Below are 22259 nucleotides of genomic sequence, written 5' to 3'. Positions count from 1 at the left end.
CCAGTAGATTGGCAGCAAGCTCACTTGTATAATAGGAAACAAAGAGAAGGAATCTAAGGCAGTACATTTGGATGTTTAATATTAAAATTAAAACAAAGTACAAGGCTACTCCTACCACAGCGACAGGAACAATGTGCATTCAAAAGTCAGATGTGACTTGCCGCGGAATCAATGCTGTTATTTCTCAAAGATGGAAACTACGAACGCGTAGGAGTCCTCTTGAGCTGACAAACACACTTCGTCCAACGCGTTTCGACCCTCAAACATAGGTCCTTTTTAAGGTAGTGTGTAATCCAATTTACAAACGCCATATATAGTCCATAGCGATCACATAGTCGCATGTCAAGATAAAAACCATATATTGGAACTTAACATTCTATAATAATTAATCCACCACACAAAATAAAACAACATTATACAATTACAAAATTCCATAAATCAAAAAAACAAAATGACAAATAATTTGTCCAGAACCCGTTTGTCATTCACCCCGATCGTTATACTTCCACATAAATGGAACCGAGCCTCGTTTTTCGATGTAGATAGATTATGATCAGGGTTTAATTGCAGTTAAAATAAACCTAATAAAAAAATGTAATTATAATTTCTGAGCTCTGTATAATATAGTGTGTGGTCCAATTAGCTGTCATCAATAACGATCACATGATTGCATGTCAGAAAAGAAACTTAACACATTCCATTAAATGACTGTCAATCCGCCACATAAAATAAAACGGTATTGAATTATTAAAATATTCCATAAACCAAAACAAAACAACAACTAATATTTATCCAGAACCCGATTACATCGTTCACCTCATCCGTTGTGCTTCCGTATTGACGGAGCCAAGCCTCATTTTCGGATGTACATAAAATATAATCAGGGGTTAATTAGAGGAATGAACTGAATCTTATCAAGCTGATGAAAGTTATAATTTCAAGGCTCTGTATCTCTTTATTAGCTAGTCAAAAACTCAATTTCAACAAAAATGTTTGTATTAACCATACATAATAATTAAGAAAAAGACAGAATCGGGGGCCCTCTAACCTTCAAAAGGGCCACACATTACCCTTAATCTCAGTAATATGTTAAATTAATATGTAATCAAAGATATAGACACTAATCTGTAATAACGTATCAGAGGCGGAACTAGCGAGCTGTGGGCCCCGGTGCAGGGAAGCGGGAAGGAGGGAACCAGGGCCCACAGCTCGCTAGTTCCCCATGCAGCGAACCCATTATCTCCATGGTGCACTGAACCTGCTGCACCAATGTTAGTGCCGCCACAGGCATTTTAAACAAGTGTTAACAAGCTATAACAAACAAATCTGAAAATAAAGCAAGAATGCTCTCTGAGCCAAAAGTGAAGACTCGGAAAGGCCTGTTGGCCTTCACTGGTCTGAGTGGTGTGCAGTGAAATTTGGCCAGCCTTAACCCTATACTTTTAATGGGATACATTTTGCACCTTCCAGTAGCATTGTGGAAAAGCTAATTTTTAGGCGCATTTCCACCAATAAAATAAAAAACTTAACACACAAAAGTGATAAGTAATAGGATATGTCTCCTCATTCCACTAATAAATTTAAGACACAAATGAGACTCACCCAAGCATTATTTTAGGAGGAAAATGCAAATGTTTACATTTTGATGGAGATGGTGCTATACTGGAAGTAGATTTGCCTTTGATGTCATATTTTACTGTATCCAACTTACAGGTAATTTACATGCAGAATGTTTTTACTTGAAAAGCACTAGAAAGACAAGTAGGGCCAGTTGGGCTTTCAGTTTCAACAGTTAAAAAAATAAAAATAGAAAAAAAATATTGCTAAACGTTTTCACATTAGAAAAATAAAATAATTTATGTAAAGCATTTTTTTCCATCAGTTATCACTGGTGGTAACCCTTTTATGTATAGGGCAAATAGCATAAAAGCCCTATCGCTGGCAATGTTTTTCACCCATTGATAAATCTGCTCCTTAGTGTCATTCTGACATCAAAAGAGACAGCAAAAATATCAACACTAAACAAAATTACTATTGCAGTACATACATATACCACAAGATGTCATATGAATATACATAACTTTCACATTCCATATTAGACTGCAAACAGAATGCTTGAAAGCCATAACTGGAGTGCAGACTCTTCAGTTTCTTGTACCAAGCAGTGGTCAAAGTGGGCTGGTATACAGTGGTATGCCATACCACCACTTCTCCTGCTTCCTTATCACTATCAAATTAAATTCACTTCCATTTTTCATACCACCATTTCTAAATTTCCACTTTGACCACTGGTACCAGGTAAACTGTTTCAGCTCAGCATGAATGCCAAGATTGAAAATAGCAATGTGCTTACCTTTTGGGGAAAAATATTTGGTCTGAGCTTTCAAAAATTAGGCTTATCAAATCCCATGTGTTGACTGTACATTGGACGTATAATGCACTGTATATAACAACATAGTTACTTTTTGTTTCCATTCACTTTATGGTGCTTCTCTTGCCATTTTGTCTGGAATATATTTATTGGCACCTGCAATTTTGGAGAATGCTTTAGTAGCAGGGCTGCCATCAGAAATTGTGGAGCCCAGTACAAATTAAACAAACGGAGCCCCACTCCCCTTCCCCCTGCTCGTCCCGGTGGACACAGAGGTGCAGCTTGAAGCCATGTTACCCAGACCAACTGCATACTGTTGGTGAACTGTGTAGTTCCCTACCACCTGTTATTACCGTTTTCACAACCTGCTGTTGGTTTCTTGTCTGGATCCTGGAATTTTGGGGCCTGTTTGAAAAATGTATTTTCCCCTCAGCCCAAAAACATACTGTGTGTTAAGTGACTTCTGACAAAGTGGACCCTTGTGGGTGCGGTTGGAAATTTAATATTGAAACAGTAACTTGATTGAAAAATTATGTTGACTAATTAAAATCATTCTGCTTAGTACTGTCATTTACTGGAATAACTGCTGGTACTTGAATTAGAAGTCTCTTCTTAAATCACACTTTCGCTGCTTCTAGACAGATGTGAATAACTTCCCTTAGCAACATCTGTAACCATAAAAAAAAACCGGCATGATCTAACTTATTTCCATGGTTACTGATATTGCTATGAAAGGTTGTAAATAACTGACCTATGTCAAATGGCAGCAATAGTATCCCAGTAAGTTGTAGTACCCAGCATAATGATGTTAATTAGGCAATGTCATATTTGAGTGGAGTGATTCTGTAAGAGTTATACAAAGTTCGTATAACTTACATCACAGGGGTCCTGTCCATTCTGAAATATTGTCGGTATAGACCTTAAGATGGTAGAGCCCTTGGAAAATCAGATCATCCACTGTGGTAGGGATAGTGTTTCTAATAAGATGCCCCAAATAGCTCCAAGAACTCTGTGAAACAACCACCAGATACATAATGTGCCACCCAGTGCCTAGAACCCACAAAAACAATCCAGGTAAACAATCTGGAATATGTGGGGCTAGATACCATGGGTGCAAGAGCCTGAGATGGCAGATACAGTGTGTGTATATGTATATATATGTATGTATATATATATATATATATATATATATATATGTATATATATATATATATATATATATATATATATATATATATATATATATATATATATATATATATATATATATATGTATATATATATAATAGATAGATAGATATACTCAAAACTTTCAACCTGGATTTTACTGTCTTGCACAAAACGTCCCCAGTTTAGGGGATACTGAGTTGCTAAATATGGAGACCATGTATTTGCTAGAACACAGCTTTGCTGAATGTATTTAATATAGCTTGCAAACTTAGCACGCATGGCAAATCCATTCAATGGTTTAATTGGGAAATTCTACTTTCAGTAATCATGAGGTTAAATTTGTATCCTGCAGGTGGTTTGGCATGTGTGGTTAGTGGACAGCCCTTTGACACAGCCAAGGTGAAGATGCAGACTTTCCCATTCATGTACCGGGGATTCCTGGACTGCACAGTGCGCACATACCACACAGAGGGATTGCGTGGGCTGTATCATGGCACCATCCCTGCTTTGGTGGCAAACATGGCAGAAAATGCAGTGCTATTTGCATGTTATGGGTTTTGTCAGAATCTTGTGTCTCATACCTTGGGCATGCAAGATACATCACAACTCAGGTGAGTATTAAAGTGTTACTTTAATAGCTTCTCCAAATATCTTCAATTTGTGCTTTTGTTTTTATTGCTGTGTGTACTTTCACTTCTCTGTATGCTTTGTTCCTCTTTCTATAGTCACATATTGTGACTCTCCAACTATTGTTACTATTACTAGTCTCACTGACAACTGCTAGAGTCAGGTGCTGGCTCTGGCTGGGTTGGGGGGCATTTGTCCCTCCAGCCAGTCCCATAGTGGGCTACCTTGGGCTGGGTCACTAGGCCACCTCCATTTTTTTTCCTTTAAAATGTTCCTAATAGGCTGCTGAGTCGAGTCTTGCCCCCTGGGCTAAAATTTGCCAGCCCTCCCCTGGCTAACCCTATACAAATCGATGCGATCATTAAATCATAGTTCTGAAAGTGTTCTGCTAGTTGCTACTGACAATCAGGGGTAGAACTCTGAATCACAAGGTCCACAGCAAAGTTTGTGTAGGGTCCTGGTGATGCAGCTGTAACTTCCTTGGGCCCTGAAAAGAGCAGAGAGAGCACCCACTGCTTATTGCCTCTCATAAGAGAGCTCTGCTCTGCTCTGAAAAGAGCCTTGGATGGGAGGGAGGAGGGGGTGTGATGTGGGGAAAGGAGGAGGTCTCCTGCAGGGACTTCGGAGGTCTGGCATTACCAGTCCCCCTCACCTCCGAGCCCCATAGTGGTCATACCCCATGCACCCCCCATAGTTCCGCCACAGCTGATGGCTCTTCCCCCTACACATTAGCACGCAGCAGAGCAGGGTCCAGTGATTTTGAGTATATCCATGTCATCGGCTTCCACGCTCAATCTAGGCAGGTATAGCATAGTGTGAAGGAGTTTGTAATTCTCTGACTCTACATTTGACCTGAGTCCATTTGGGCTCTGCACTTTGGCTTGGTGCAGTAGAGGCAGATCTGACTGGACTTCGCCAATCGGTTACTCTCTTGTCAGAGAAAGATTGTATGCAGAATCTGTTGTAGAGAAGGTTCACTGATCAGAGGGGGAAGAAGTCTGGTCCGACTGTCAGGCAGATTGACACTACTTGCAGATGTATATCTGGCAAATCTCTACAGCTGAGCAGCGGCTGTGTTGTGGGTTGTCTTTCCCGTATTTAGCCAGCAATCCAACAAAGACACCTCAGGCACTACTATGGGAAAAGCATATAGATATTTATATTGTGAATTCCCAGTTGCATAAACAAAAGGCACATCCTCAGGCCATAGCCTAGACTCTAAGCCCTAGAGTGAAGGTAGGCCGTGGAAGGTGGCCAGACTTTTCCGGTGCCTGATGAGGGCTTCAATACACCCTGCTGTTCTCCTCATTTATAACAGGAAGAAAGATCCTGCAATGGGGTGTGGGCACAGTGGTAGACCACACCCGACTGAAGATCTGCTCACCAGGTCCTGGTGCTGTCTCTGGCAAGAGGTTGCTTCTGGTTAAAAAAGGGGTGCTTTTAAAACTGCGACCACTATTTTAGTAGGCAATGAACCCTAATATGTAACACACATGATGTCCTATCACATTAGTTATTGGAGAGCATACAGAAAGTGCGCTACTCCATAATATTCCCTAATTTTGGTGAGATTTGGCAACCCGTCTGCATCCTGCCCTGTTCCCTAGTGAAATGGGCGAGCTTAGTCCATGATGATGCGATTTGCTGTGAGGTGCCTCCTTACGCCCTGCCCCTCCATTGCGCAATAACATGAATTGCAGGGGTAGGCCATGATGATGATAATTACATAACCCCACCCACTGCACTTGCAACTTAGACCTTTCCCCTCCAAAGGTCAAAAAAAGTCAGCAAGTAGAATCAGTTTGCAAAAACAAAAGATAATACAAATGTGATGTATGAACCTCATTTTTATATAGATGTGTGTGGCTCCAGAATTTTCCATCAGTGTTCCAGGAGCCTCACATCACTACTTTGTGCTATTGTAGGAGCCTACTTCTTCCAATATCTATTGTACCTTTCAATCTTTTACTGCTTGCCTTTATACCCCTCATCACATAAAGAGACACTGTAATCTCACATGCAGTACTGTCCTCACTAGCATAATCACATGATCAGCACACGCCTCTCCCAAAACTCTCTGTACTACTGTATTCATCCTTTATCTACTACTCGTCCGGAATGTTCAAAGTGCAGAAACATTACACTTACTATTATGTAAGTCATATGCTTTAGGTTTGATATGTTGCTTATAATTAGAGAGGGGCGGGCTCGATATCCCGAGAACCGAACCCGCCAGAACTTCCGGAATCCGAGTCCCGAGCCTAGTCAGCTCGGTACTCTCCCGCCCAGAGCGGTAACTTAGAATTCTAGCGCCTGGGTCGAGAAAGACAAATGCCGCCCCGTAGCCCTCAATTTTAGCCAAATGAACCTAAGACATTCCTAAATTGCGCCCCCCCCATTCAGCGTTGCGCCCTGGGCGGTCGCCCCTATCGCACAGCCTTGGTTACGGCCCTGCTCCCGCCTATTTGGATTACAAAACGAGGCAAAACTTCATTGTGACGTTGTCGGATCTCGCGATTTTTAGACTGAATAAATATCCGCCTCCACATCGATCCAGCGCCATTGGAGAAAGGGGGAGAGAGAATGGTTAGGTCGCAGGAATAGAGTAGGAAGAGAGTAGTAGGAGGCATTTGTCCTAATTTATACTACAAGTGTTTGTGGTGTCAGATATTCCCCTCTTGTAGAAAAGCTATTTTCTGGTGCTGAAATTCTAATATACCAGTACTATATATTTCTGAATTTGCACTACAAGTGTTTGGGGTGTCCCATATTCCCCTCTTCTAAAAAAAGCTATTTTCTGGTGTTGAAATAATTATATACCAGCACTATATCTTTCTGAATTTGCACTACAAGTGTTTGGGGTGTCACATATTCCCCTCTTCTAAAAAAATCCATTTTCTGGTGTTGAAATTATTATATACCAGCACTATATATTTCTGAATTTGCACTACAAGTGTTTTGGGTCTCATTAAAATGGATTCACAGCAGTCCACATATGAGCAGGATCAGCAAGGAGCTGCTGCCACCAGTCCTGATGTTAGTCTTCCCTGTACGTCATCTGGTAAAGCCTATGTAAAAGTACATAGTCTTTTTAAGTCAGGGAATAAAACGCACAAAAAAAAAACTTTTTACCGTGTTGAAGAGAAAAACAGCTGTAATCAAGGAAAAGTTAACTGCCGATAAAAAAATAAAAAAATAGCCAACATGCCATTCTACATACGCAGTGGCAAAGAAAGAATGAGGACTTCGCCTTTCTCTATTAGTGCGAAATCTAAAAATGTTACTGAGCCTTCTTCTTGTAAGGTCACTCGTGACCAAGCAAGACCAAGTAATTTGGAGTCCAAAAGTGGTGCACAACTACTGTTACGTGTGAAAGCCGATCTGCAAGAAAACAGTAAGGCATTAAAGGAAAATGTATGCTCCGAATCAGAAATGACACCAATCCCTGTGGAGAGTCCATCCACGAGTGGTATGTGTAATCGTGACCATTCTGATAGTGTACCCATAAAGAAGGGCCCTTTCAGCATATCTGCTGATGTGTGCCTGAACAGCCCGAGTGTAGCCGGTGAAACACCAATTAAGGATGCCACTTTGGAATTAGAAGAGGATGAGGAGGAGATTTGTGTAGCCGACGAGGGCGCTAATGAGGATGTTGATGGGGTTGTTTGTGTCAGTCCTGCACCAGTGGCAGCAGTTCTGGCACGTGACAAGAAGAAGCCCATTGTTATGCCTGGGCATAAGACCAAAAAAGCCACTTATGTGGGGAATTATTTCTACTCAAATCTTGACAACAGTTGTATAGCCATTTGTAGTGTATGTCAAACCACAGTCAGTCGAGGGAGGGACCTTAACCATCTTGGAACCTCATCCATGTTATGCCATTTGACGCGAGTTCATGGCAAGGTGTTGGGAAAATCTCTGAAAGTTATGGTAAAAAATAAAACAAGCACTCTATCATCAGCTAGGACCCTTCTCTCACCTACATCCCGACGGCTGCAATCTACACCCACAACACTATTCTCATCAATATCCTCAGTAACGATCGGAGTTAGCCCTGCATCCCACTTGGTAAGACTCGATGACTCCTGCACTAGAATTGATTCCTCTGAAGAATGTTTAAGCGTTAGTCCCACTGCTGCTGCTGCTGCTGCTGCTGCTGGGGGTGAATCTTCCTCCCATAAGAAGCCCAAGAATAAGAGCACTACTACTTTACAACAATTAACTGTGAAACAATCTTTTGCTAGAGGAAGCAAATATGACAGCAGTCACACAGTCGCAAAGCGGATCACAGATGCCATGGCGACTATGCTAGTGTTAGATCTGCGTCCAATATCCACAATAAACTCAGATGGTTTTTCACAGTTAATTGATGTTTTGTGTCCCCGTTACAAAATTCCATTGCGACACCATTTTTCATGAAAAGCTATTCCGCAAATGTACCAAAACGTTCGTAAAAATTTACTAATTGGGCTCAAAAATGCCATTCTACCCACTGTACACTTAATCACAGATATGTGGACAAGTGGAAGTGGCCAAACCAAAGACTATATGACTGTGACAGCCCACTGGGTTGTTCATTCACCTTCACCAGCAGGAACAGCAGCAGCATCATTCACCTTCACCAGCAGGAACAGCAGCAGCATGTACACCACTACGTAACATTTGTCACAAGCAGGCTACTCTTTGTATAACCGGCTTCACTAACAGGCATACAGCTGATAATTTGTTATGAAAACTAAGGGATGTCATTGATACATGGCTTATACCACATGGACTCTCCCCAGGATATTTTATTTCTGATAACGCCAACAATATTGTGCAAGCATTACAGCTGGGTGAATTCCAACACATTCGCTGTATTGCTCACACAATAAACTTGGTGGGCCAGAGCTTCTTGAGAAATAACCGTGAGGTGCAGGAGATGCTTTCGGTGGCCCGTAAAATTTCTGGACATTTCCGGCATTCTGCCACAGCATGTAGGAGTTTGCAGCAGCGCCAAGAACAATTTAACTTGCCCTGCCACAAACTTAAGCAAGAGGTGTTAACAAGGTGGAATTCCACCCTGTACATGCTTCAGAGGATGGAGGAACAGCGCAACATACAAGCGTATTGCACAAGCCATGACATTGGGAAAAGAGGGGGAATGTATTTCACTCTTGCACAGTGGGGAATCCTTTCTGTGCTGTGCAAGGTGCTGAAACCATTTGAAGTTGTGACGTGTGAAGTGAGTTCAGACTGCTAGCTTGAGCCAAGTTATTCCCTTAATTCGACTATTGGAAAAGCAGCTTGACAAACTGAAGGAGGAGATGAAATAAAGCAATTCCACAAAGTTTGTTGGCCTTGTAGATCAAGTACTTAATTCGCTTCGCAATGATCCAAGAGTTTTTAAAATCTTGAACTCGGATCACTACGTTTTGACGACTGTGCTTGATCCTAGGTTTAAGACCTACATTGATTCTTTGCTTCAAAATGACCGAGATGTGAACATTTGCAAGGAGCTATTGGTCAGCAAGTTGTCCGCTGAACTGGTCCTTGGCTTGACGACGTCTTCTCCTTCAGTATCTCAGGCAGCTATCTCAGGCAGCTGCTGCTCGGAAAAAATTGCACTTTCCAAAGAGAAGCAGGGATGACACAGGTGGCAGACCACAACAGTTTGACATCTGGGCTGGTTTGAAAGATTTTACCCAAAAATGTGTGACCTTGCCCATAAGTCCATCCAATCCTACTATTAACATGCATGATGGTGGAGGATTATTTTCAAGAGTTAATTGATATGTAAATGTCAGACAGTCCCTTTCCATACTGGGGAAAAAAAACAAGTCATTTGGAAACCCATGTACAAACTTGCTTTGCAATACCTAAACTGCCCACCCTCCAGTGTGTACTCAGAAAGAGTATTCAGCACAGCCGGGAACCTTGTCAGTGATCGACGTAGGAGGTTACTTCCGAAAAATGTGGAAAAGATGATATTCATCAAAATTAACTACATCTTACACGAGGAAGGCCTTTACCGGCAAATACATCCAAGTACTGACACTTCTCTAATGGCGGATTCCAGCAGAGATTAATTAATAGTCTGTGATGATGATGTACACACTGATGAGAGTGAGGATGATGATGACAACATCTTTTTGAAACTTTCACTATAAGTGTAGGGTGTAATATACCCCCAAAGAGAAAAGGGGCTTGGGGCATTTCTATTGATCGCACAGTCTTTGCAGGCTGCTTTTTTTGTCATTTTCACTTTTAATGTATGGGAATAATCTAGGCCCAAACAGAAAATCTGCTTTGTGCATTTCTATTGATCGTACAGTCTTTGCAGGCTGACTTTTTTTCTATTTAACTATAAATGTAGGGTGTAAAATACAGACAGACACCCACCTGCCTTTTTTGCTATGAATTTCAATAGCTCTTTTTAGACCATTGTCTGCCACCCTGGATTGGTGTGTGTCTGATAAAAGCACACATCCCAGGGTGGGGGGGAGCGCTTGTTAACATTTATTAGCTGTAGAATTACCTCACTTATCCAAGAAACAGGTGGAGCACTTGTTGCCATATATTAGCTGTAGAATTACCTCACTTATCCAAGAAACAGGTGGAGCGGTCGTAAAAATTTTTTCCTAGATGTGGTAGGAACTGTCGTGTGTTTGAGTCATTGCTCTGTCGCTTACCATCCAGCCAGATCGCTGCAGTATTTGGCTGAAAGTGTATGAAAAGCATATTGTGACCTGTGAGATGGTCAAAATTGAATGGAAAGGACTGCAAATTAGTGTTAGTGAGGTTAATAATCATGTAGCTACAAAAATAATACCTAAATTATGTTTTTTTAGCCCAAAAAATGGATTTTTTATTATTTTGTACATAAGTTAAATATTGTCTGTTTTTTCATGTAGCACACAAATACTTGATAGCTTTTTTGTTACACTGAATTTTAAAGTTGATCTATGGTATGCCCTACCCCAACTATAAATCTGTCCCGACATTTTAAATTTACCTCCCCCTCCAATGCAACATGGTTTTCCCAAGGTGCAAAGTTACTCCTTAATGCATTCTGTAAAACTTAAGTAAAAGTCAGCTTGAGCTCTGCTTTGACTAGATTCTTCATGACAACTGATTTTATATTTATAAAACCTAAGGACCGGATATTTTATTTAATCATACTGTAATGTGTTACAAGGTAACGTATTTACATGACATTCAGTATATTCTACAGAAAACATGCACCGAAGCTTGCTTATGTGTTGTGGTTCCTGAATTCTGTGTAATTGCTGCACCTGTGGAGAGATGGTCTGTTTTGAACCTTTTATGAGTAAATGTGGAATTGAGTGCACTTTGGACTTTTTTGTTTTTATTAAATTCAGTAGATTCTATCGTGTTCATTTCTGGTCTTCCACTTGTAATATATTTTTTTTACTAGAGATTACCACAAAGCCACTGCAGGTTCTTTGGCTTCCATTTTCTCCTCCTTAGTCCTTTGTCCAACTGAGCTGGTGAAGTGTCGCATGCAGACGCAGCATGAAATGCGGATATCTGGTCACAAGGACATGCCACGTAAAAGGTCAGTGTTTATTTTGGTTGATTCAAAATATACAGAAAAGTAAAATGTTGTAATGCTTTAGAATGCTTGTGCATAGATAATAACCACAATGTATTTAGCTGTAGTTTAGTGCACTGGAGTACTGAGCTGGTAACATGCAACCACCACCACCCATGTTGACTGCTAAATTGTCGAACTGTGTTTTAAAACCAAACAAGACCATGAGGACAAAAGAGGCTGTCATGAATTTTGTTTTTAGTTCCAATAAATGCCACTTCTCGCTGTTCATATTACTTCTTAACTTTTAGCACACCCTGGTCCATTGTTTGTGATATCCTGAAATCAGAAGGTGTGTTTGGTCTATTCCGTGGCCTCAGCAGTACGTGGCTGAGGGAAATTCCTGGATACTTCTTCTTTTTTGGTGGTTATGAGCTGAGCAGCAGTATTCTTAATAGGAGTTCCAAACATCAACCAGGTGAGGGTGAAGGACCCCGTTGGCTGTGTTCCTTGGAACACTGTGACCTGTCTTTGCTTTGTGTCCTTTGCAGGTGCTTTGGTGGTCACAGTAAGCGGTGGTGTGGGCGGGGTCTGTTTCTGGCTCTCTGTGTATCCTGTGGACTCCGTAAAGTCAAGAATTCAGGTTCTGTCTGCATCACATTCCGGAGGATTCTTACTCTCCCTGCTACACATATTGAGGACGGAAGGTCAGAATGTATGTGGGCAGGTGTGACTAGGGATGTGCACCGGCGACTTTTGAGGTCTCGTGTTTTGTGTTTTGGATCCGGATTTTCGTTATTTTTGAGGTTCGGATTTGTCTCGCAAAACACTTGACGAAAGGTCTCGGTTCGGATTTAAGGTATTGGATTCGGATTTTTTTTGAAAAAAACATAAAAAGTTTAAAAATCAAGTTTTTGGGCTTATTTTCACTCCTAGGCTATTATTAACCTCAATAACATTCAATAACAAGCATTTCCACTAATTTACAGTGTATTCTGAACACCTCACAATATAGTTATTAGTCCAAAACGTTGCAAAAAGGTATCTTTCTGGACTGCGTAGAGGAGTGGGTCACCACAATATCTTAAAAACCCTGAACTTTTATGATTCGCACCAATAATTGTACCTGGACTGCGTAGAGGAGTGGGTCACCACAATATATTAAAAACCCTGAACTTTTATGAATCGCACCAATAAATGTACCTGGACTGCGTAGAGGAGTGGGTCACCACAATATATATAATAAGAAAACCATCAACTTGTTTGATTCGCACCAATAAATGTACCTGGACTGCGTAGAGGAGTGGGTCACCACAATATATATAATAAGAAAACCATCAACTTGTTTGATTCGCACCAATAAATGTACCTGGACTGCGTAGAGGAGTGGGTCACCACAATATATTAAAAACCCTGAACTTTTATGAATCGCACCAATAAATGTACCTGGACTGCGTAGAGGAGTGGGTCACCACAATATATATAATAAGAAAACCATCAACTTGTTTGATTCGCACCAATAAATGTACCTGGACTGCGTAGAGGAGTGGGTCACCACAATATATATAATAAGAAAACCATCAACTTGTTTGATTCGCACCAATAAATGTACCTGGACTGCGTAGAGGAGTGGGTCACCACAAGATATATTAAAAACCCTGAACTTTTATGATTCGCACCAATAAATGTACCTGGACTGCGTAGAGGAGTGGGTCACCACAATATATTAAAAACCCTGAACTTTTATGAATCGCACCAATAAATGTACCTGGACTGCCTAGAGGAGTGGGCACTGGGCACCACAATAAAATATATAAAAAACCTTCAACAGGTCTGCATTACACTACACATACGGCTGCTCCTCCATCCTCTCCATCATATACATGTTGGAGTTTTAGCGTGTGACAACCTCTTGTTTTTGATAATGTCAGTGCATTTTGAATATTTTTCAATTTGCCCCACACCACTGAATGTACTTTATCTATGATACGCATCTATCTATCTTGACTGCGTAGTGTGGTGGCCCCGGTACACAATTTGGTACCGAGGCCACAATATAATTAAAAAACCCTCCACGTGTCAGAATTCCACCAAACAAGTATCTGGACTGCGTAGTGGGGTGGCCCCGGTACCCAATTTGATACCGGGGCCACAATAAAATAAATACACCCTCCACGTGTCAGAATTCCACCAAACAAGTATCTGGACTGCGTAGTGGGGTGGCCCCGGTACCCAACTTGATACCGGGGCCACAATACCTCCTCCAAACATGCTACAGACAATTCGTCATTGAGATCCCATCAAGTATGTTAAAGACAGACAGGGTCCAAGTGTTATTAGTTGACTTTGTAAAGAAAAAAACTGTCCCTGTTGCACATAGTCGTGCAATGAAGACTTACTTTTTCATTTAAAGGCACGATCTTTAAAGTGTCAGAAAGAGAGAGAAGACACAGGAGAGGAGAGTTGTAGCTGGGGACCTGGGGTGGAAGCTCCCAGGCTCCCCCAGCATTGCCTGGAAGTCTGAGCGTGGTGACTGAGCCAGGGCAAGGAATGTGTGCCCTGGATGAGGGGGAGAACTCCATGCCACTATAGTGAACCCAAGAGAGAGGGGGACACTGCACATGGAAGAGGCCCTGGAGTGAGGGCTGCTACAAGAGGCATGGTAGCTGTAGTGTCAGATCCTGAGGCTGAGAGTACACAGAGTGACGTGTCAGAGCACAGGAGACATTATCCCCGCAGAGGAGGGATGAGCTGCAGTTGAGAGGTCTGTTGTTGAAATAGGACATGCACACTTTAACAAACCAATCATTTCAGCGACAGGGCCTACCAAACAACTTTGACTGAAATGATTGGTTTGTTTGGGCCCCCACACCAAAAAAGCTATTCATCTCTCCCTGTACAGACTAAACAGGCTCTACTGAGGCAAGATGTCGTCCTCATCCTCAACCTCTGATTCCTCTCCCCCTACAGTGTGTACTTCCTCCTCATCACACATTATCAATTCGTCCCCGCTGGACTCCACAACCACAGGTCCCTCTGTAGTATCTGGAGGGCAGTGCTGTACTTCATTGAGGAATTGATTATTCATTTTTATAAACATCATTTTTTCAACGTTGTGAGGAAGCAACCTCCTTCGCCGCTCACTGACCAGGTTCCCCGCTGCACTAAAAACTCTTTCCGAGTACACACTGGAGGGGGGACAACTCAGGTAAAATAGAGCCAGTTTGTACAGGGGCTTCCAAACTGCCTTTTTTTCCTGCCAGTAACAATATGGACTGTCTGACATGTCTACTTGGATGGTGTCAGCAAAGTAATCATCCACAATTTTTTCTATTGTCACAGCATCCAATGCAGCGAGAGTAGACATGTCTGCAATGGTTGGCAGGTCCTTCAGTCCTGACCAGATGTTATCAGCATCCCCGCCAGTGCCTCTTTTGGGAAAACTGAGCTTTTTCCTCGCAGCCATAGATGTGGAAGAAAATGAGGGTGGAGCTGTTGGCATGTCACGGTCCTCTTCAGAGGACAATCTCCTGACCAGCAGGTCTTTGCACCGCTGTAGATTTGTGTCCGCCGGAAACAGAGACACAACATACGCTTTAAACCGAGGATCGAGCACGGTGGCCAGAATGTATTCCTCTGACTTTAAAAGAGTGACCACCCTCGGATCCTGGCAAAGCGTACGAAGGGCTACATCCACAAGAGCTACATGCTTGCTGTAATCGCAATGGCTTACCAGCTCCTCCCTCACTTTCTCCAGCTGCTTCTGCAACAGCCTGATCAGGGGAATGACCTGACTCAAGCTGGCAGTGTCGGAACTGACTTCTCGTGTGGCAAGTTCAAATGGCTGCAGAACCTTGCACAACACGGAAATCAGTCTCCACTGCGCTTGACTCAGGCGCATCCCCACTCCTTTGCCTATGTCGTAGGTGGCTGTGTAGGCCTGAATGGCCTTTTGCTGCTCCTCCATCCTCTGCAGCATATAGAGGGTGGAGTTCCAGCGCGTCACAACCTCTTGTTTGAGGTGATGGCAGGGCAGGTTCAAGCTTTTTTGATGTGCCTCTAGTCTGCGGTAGGCACTGGCTGAATGCCGAAAGTGTCCAGCAATTTTGCGGGCCACCGCAAGCATCTCCTGCACACCCCTGTCACTCTTGAGGTAATGCTGCACCACCAAATTAATGGTGTGGGCAAAACATGGGACGTGCTGGAAATTGCCCATATTTAATGCCCGCACAATGTTACTGGCATTGTCTGACACCACAAATCCCCATGAGAGTCTAAGTGGGGTAAGCCACTGGGAGATAATTTCCCTCATTTTCTCTAATATGTTGTCAGCGTTGTGCCTCTTATTAAAGCCTGTAATGCACAATGTTGCCTGCCTTTGCATGAGCAGCCATTTTGTAGATGCTGCTACTGATGCAGCTGTTGCTGTTGCTGCGGAAGGGGATGCATCTACCCAGTGGGCTGTCACAGTCATATAGTCCTTCGTTTGCCCAGAACCACTTGTCCACATGTCCGTGGTTAAGTGGACAGTGGGTACAACCGCATTTTTAAGAGCACTGAGGACACTTGATCGTACTTCTCTGTACATTTTTGGTATCGCCTGCCTAGTGAAGTGGAATCTCGAGGGGATTTGGTACCGGGGACACAATACCTCCATCAACCCTCTAAATCCCACTCCACTGATGGCGGACACCGGGCGCACGTCTAACACCAACATTGCAGTTACAGCCGCAGTTATACGCTTTGCAATAGGGTGACTACTATCGTATTTGGTGGTCATGGCAAACGACTGTTGGACGGTCAATTGTTTGGTGAAAGACTTAGCGGTCTTACGACTTCCCCTCTGGGAAGATGACCGACTAACAGCAGCAACAGCAGCAGTGGCAGTAGTAGGTGTACCGCTGCAGGATTCCTCGGATGAATCCCGTATTGAGGAGGACTCAGTCTGGCTGGTGACTTGGGCTGCAGGACTGAATCTGATGGAGATTGTGGAGGAAGTTGACGAGGAGGGTGTTGCTGGTGTGTATCCAACTGGACCACGGGATTTAGGTGTCCCTGTACCGATGAGGGTCCTAGCCCCAGTTCCTGAACTAACCACTGAACTATGAAGGTTATTCAGGTGACGTATAAGGGAGGATGTTCCTAGGTGGGCAAGATCCTTACCCCTGCTTATTTGAGCTTTACATAAGCTACATATTGCCATACATTGGTTGTCTGGATTTGGATAAAAATAACTCCAGACCGAAGAGGTGCATTTTTTGGTCTTCTGACCAGGCATGACGATGGGCTTTTTCATCCCATGGACATCAGCTGTTTCCCCCCCTGGTGCCTCATTTACAATAACCACATCACCATCCTCATCATCAAGTTCCTCCACAGCGCCAGCTACATCATCAATAGCCTCCTCCCGAGCCACCTCTTCCCGTACAGTGATGGGAAGGTCAGGCTTGACAACCACCAACACCCTTGGACTCGCCTTGGGGATTTGTGATAATTTCTCTTTAGAAGGCAGAGTTGTTTGCTGTTTTGTTGCTGACAGCATAACTCTCTTCAATTTTTTGTAGGGGGGGGGAGGAGGAGGAGGGCTAAGATCCGTGGGTGAAGCTGAACCACTAGTCATGAACACGGGCCAGGGCCTAAGCCGTTCCTTGCCACTCCGTGTCGTAAATGGCATATTGGCAACTTTACGTTTCTCCTCAGATGATTTTAAGTTTCTCTTTTTGCTACTTTTTCTTAACTTGGGCTTTTTGGATTTTACATGCCCGGTACTACGAGATTGGGCATCGGGCTTGGAAGACGACGTTGATGGCATTTCATCGTCTATGTCATGACTAGTGGCAGCAGCTTCAGCATTAGGAGGAAGTGGGTCTTGATCTTTCCCTACTTTATCCTCCAAATTTTTGGTCTCCATTATATGTAGCACAAGATACTGCAGAATGTGTGAACTTGGTAATATTGCAGTACCAATGGACTTATACTGCTGGATTGGTTTTGCAAATTTGGTTATAATTATTATATATTTTTTATTTTTTTTTATTTTTTATTTTTTTTTACTTTTTTTTTATTTTTAAAAAACTTGGGAATAGTGGGGAAATAACTATGCCCTTAGAAGCACAGAGCACAGGACACAGCACCACTGGACTGAACAGGACACGGCACAGGACCCAGCAGCACTACGGAACTCAGCAGGACAGAGCACAGGACACAGCACCACTGGACTGATACTGCAGAATGTGTGAACTTGGTAATATTGCAGTACCAATGGACTTTTACTGCTGAATGTGTGAACTTGGTAATATTGCAGTACCAATGGGCTTATACTGCAGGATTGGTTGTGAAAATTTTGTGGTAATTAAAAAATATTAAAGTAGTTTTTGGTATTTTTTAAAAAAATTTTTTTTTTCTTTTTTTAAACACAGGGGAATATTGGGGAAATAACTATGCCCTTAAAAGCACAGAGCACAGGACACAGCACCACTGGACTGAACAGGACACAGCACAGGACCCAGCAGCACCACTGACCTCAGAAGGACAGAGCACAGCACACAGCACCACTGGACTGATACTGCAGAACACAGCACAGCACTAACAGCACAGCACAGCACAGAACTAAACAGCACAGAACTAAACAGCACAGAACTAAACAGCACAGAACTAAACAGCACAGAGGACCACCTAACACACCCTCCCTCTACCCTGATCAATGCCCGAGTGAAGATGGCGGCGACTAGCGGGGAATTTATAGGATCCGAGTATCGCGAGATCCGACAACGGGATTATGAGTCAGAGCCTCAGTTTCACTTTCGAATTTGGCGCCAATACCCGGATCTGTCTCGGATCCGACTCGGATCCGCAACGTTCGGGTGGGCTCGGATTTCAGAAATCCGAGCGCGCTCATCCCTAGGTGTGACCATACAGTATGCAGAGAATGATGCTAGTATTCTAGGGGGGTTGTAGAGAGTCTCGACAAAGGTCTTCTGCTCCACTGTCTTCACCGCAATGAGTAAGGGAATAAGCTGTAATGGATTTTTTATGACGGTTATAAAAAGTCATATAAAACCTTTTAGGATATAATAGGGGTCCTTTTACTAACTCCAAAAAATGTCAGTGTGTGCAGCTAAATTTTATGCACAATTGTGCCTATTTTATTGAACAGCACATTTAAAGGGGCATGTCCCATTTGTTATTTGTATTAACTATTACAGCAGACACTTTGCACAATATCTTGCAAAATTGACAGAAGTGCAAATGTCTGTGAATGTAAGAACATCGCCTCCATTTTAATATTTTTTTTTCTCCTATAACATTGCACATTTGACCCTCGATTAAAGCCGGAAAATATGAGCTTTCGGCGCCGTGGGGACATGGCTTTTGGAGCGCGTTGTACTGTTAATTAAATAACCTGTCTACCATCTGCAGAATATTTTTTCCAGAAGTAGAGGGTACTGTTTTTATGTATTATGCAGAGCAGCAATTGGACCTTTGTCTGGAAACGCCACCTGTCTATCTGACATCAATAGGCATTTCCAGGCAAGTTACTGGATGCAGTGTGCTCCACTACTGGTAAGGAGATTTACCTCCAAACATCATTATGCACATGTTGCCCAAGACTAAAGCTGGGTACACCCTGCAGGTGTATAGTGTATAGATTATAGTGCCAATCACACAATAAACAACTGTTGGATCCAATATCGCATTCGTGTGTATGATCCAACGATCATGTTTTATCGTACTAAATCACCTCGTATCGTCTCAGTTTATAACCGTACTAAATACCTCTATAAACGATGGAACGATGTATATGCACTCACGATCAGCAGTGTAGGCAGATCTCCATAGAGTTTAAAGAGCCAAAATCTTTTCAGCAGATGGTTATGACAGATGAGGAGCACAGTTCTGAAGATAAATCTTGTACAGTTGTGTAGGTGTGTGCACATGTATGGGCATGCTGATCGGGACTCTGTCATTTGGTAAAATCATGTGTGTACCTAGCTCTAGAGATGAAGAGGGGATATTCATAAAGAAACATATCTATTTCATTGAATGAAAACTCAGCTGTTTAATTTGATAAATCTGCTGTTTCATTGCTTACAATCTCATCAAGGATGTGTACATTTGACAACATCTATTGATTGGTATAGTGAATGTTGTTAGAATAGTTTGATAGTAAAGGTGTGTATTCATTTTAGAGGACACGGAATATGTATTGGTGGAGTGCATGTTGATTCAGAATCTGGTGGAAACTATTGTTTCAAGAATGAAGGGATTGCATTAATTGATATAATTTCAGTATATATCTAACAGTATGGGGATTTTAAGAATTAAACATTACACTGACCCTGGGCTTATGTTTTTATATTTATTTATGATGGGTTGGGATAATTAATTAGAAAGGTTAATGCAAGTCAGTAGTGAAGGAAAGCCGATATGGAATCTAGGTGGTGATGAAGCAGTTGGTCCAAATTGAACGTAATTTTTCCTACATGAAGTACCTTAATGGTAATAAATGGCAAAAACAACCAGCCACAAGCTGCAATCTATGTCCTCCCACTCGCACCCCTCCATCCCCACTGCCAGTATAAAGGAGCGGACCGCATCGATTTGACAGTTCTCTGTCACTGACCCAGGAAAACAGCTGCATAAGGCAGGTCCTGGTACTTCTGCTAGGGAGAGAAGGATGGCATTACATGGTGGTAATACAGATTTAAGCTGCACATTTCCACTACTCTTGTTCCTCACAGTAGTGGGAACTATCAGTATCTGTTCTTTTCATATTATATTTGTAAAGATAACAGCATAGTACTGCTTATCTTTTATATATCTTCTTAAAAGCACATGCAGTACACTGTATATATCCTGGTCCTTGTGTTGTACTGCCATTTCATCCTTGTGCAACCTGTAAACCCACATCTCCACTGGTAAATGACAGTCAGGATGTCAAGCTGTTATACAGACTGGTTCCTAGCCCCATGGTCTGTACAGGTTTCAAAATAAATGCAATGTGTTAAATTTATAAAAGGAAATCCCTTCACTATTATGCGACCTCATTTTCATGCAGGATGGAAAGCCTGGTTAAATGCATGGGTTATTATAAATGTCTCTTAATTTAACATAAGTGATCCCCTCATGTATATAGCAAATACACAATGCTGATATGCATACTGAAAATATTATTGTCCTGACACTCTCCCCTCTCTGTGTATACAGGAATCCTCACTCTGTACAGTGGCCTAATGCCCACAGTGATCAGAGCATTTCCCTCCAATGCTGCTCTCTTCCTGGCCTATGAAATGACGAAGAGGACCCTTGCAAGATGGTCATACACTCAGAACTGAGTGAAGAAGCCTCTGTGAATGGATGCTTTTCATTATCCTTGGTCTTTCCTTGCTTCATCTACTTTCCATTTCTATAGCTAAACAATCTCGCCTTGTTTCAGTATACTTTAAATGTTAAATATTGTTCTAGCCACAAGTTAACTCTCTTCATAGGATCTCTCAACACTTCTACCCTTATGTTTTCTCCATTGTCATTGTTTTCACACCTCCAAGACCAATGTTTATATAATATAATAAAATACATCAAATACAGAATACAGTGGGATTTTTATTGTATTATGTGACTGAATTGGGACAAACTTAGGAGTTCTAGGTAGTTTGGACTGTCAGCGCTTGAAATGGGACGTGGTGTTGATTGCTGCCAACGGGGATGGTAGGAGTTTCGGGTCCATTTGTTTAGAAGTATTAAGGGTTTCTTTGGTGCATGGTGTCCTGATGTGCTCTGAGAGGAATAAAAGAAAGGGGGTGGGGTGGGACAATGGCTTACCTTAGAGGACTACTATTCTTGGTTTTTTTGAAAATTCAGCGGTAGTGTAAGGGAAGATTCAGTGGTATGAGCGGGTGTTGGTGTGGCTGAAAAGTGTATCGATTGATCTTGTAGGTATTTACCAGTTTTCCTTGAAGTATTTTTTCTGTTACGTCTACTTCATTGTTGTAGTTTCTCTCTCCTCTCTTTATTTCAGCTACTCTTTCCTCTTTTCTCTTTAGAGTAGTCTTCCGTGCCCCCAGACCTACAGAGGGTTGTTAAAAAATAGCAGTGGGGGGAGGAGGAGAAAAGGGTGTAAGAAATAGTTCTATTGTGAGTTTTAATACAAAGATAGTGTTTATAGCCATGATTAGTTAGGGGTCCATCGTCTTTAAGATTTATATATCACACCCTGCTTTCTTGTTTATTATTTTAATCATTTAGTTCTACGTAATATTGTTTCTTTCTCTTCTCCATATTTTGTTTAATCGGTATCTATCTTGCATTTTCTGTCCTATGCAACTTCTGATTCACATTATATTTACAGCTTTCTTTTCTGTCTTTCTTCTTCTTTACTTACACAATCACCCGTCCTCCACTTTCACCATTCTTTGTTGTATCTCTTACATTTTTCCTGAACTTATCTCCATTCTCCAGATCTTTCCTGTCCTTACTAGCTGTTTGACTTGTATTCTCTTGCCTGTCACCTGCCACAGCTGTTGACATTCTTCTTTCCATCTTTGGTGCTGGGCTGGC

General features: G+C 42.1%; 1 protein-coding gene and 1 long non-coding RNA gene across 3 annotated transcripts in view; one reads left to right on the top strand and one right to left on the bottom strand.

Annotated features, from left to right (window-relative positions):
• Positions 1–21967, top strand: part of LOC142100714 (mitochondrial ornithine transporter 1-like) — a 47998-nt gene extending 26031 nt beyond the window's left edge. Inside the window, exons 3-7 of one of the 2 annotated variants that reach the window (XM_075184459.1) lie at positions 3894–4152; positions 11586–11726; positions 12014–12180; positions 12254–12409; positions 20910–21967. In XM_075184459.1, the coding sequence (XP_075040560.1) occupies positions 3894–4152; positions 11586–11726; positions 12014–12180; positions 12254–12409; positions 20910–21037 (851 nt within the window). In that variant the 3' untranslated portion in view covers positions 21038–21967. Of the gene's footprint in view, positions 1–3893; positions 4153–11585; positions 11727–12013; positions 12410–20909 lie in introns of both variants that reach the window. The other variant, XM_075184458.1, reaches the window with a different exon arrangement.
• LOC142100715 (uncharacterized) lies at positions 21293–22222 on the bottom strand. The gene is made up of 3 exons (XR_012678886.1): positions 22084–22222; positions 21647–21768; positions 21293–21479 (listed from the first exon to the last, which is right to left on the bottom strand). It is a non-coding gene; the product is annotated as an uncharacterized LOC142100715 (long non-coding RNA).
• Positions 22223–22259: the final 37 nt, after the last annotated feature.

The sequence above is a fragment of the Mixophyes fleayi genome, chromosome 9, assembly GCF_038048845.1.
Source record: "Mixophyes fleayi isolate aMixFle1 chromosome 9, aMixFle1.hap1, whole genome shotgun sequence".
Classification (NCBI taxonomy): Eukaryota; Metazoa; Chordata; class Amphibia; order Anura; family Limnodynastidae; genus Mixophyes; species Mixophyes fleayi.
The sequence above is the reverse complement of the archived record's forward strand: the minus strand, read 5'-3'. Positions and strand labels throughout refer to the sequence as shown.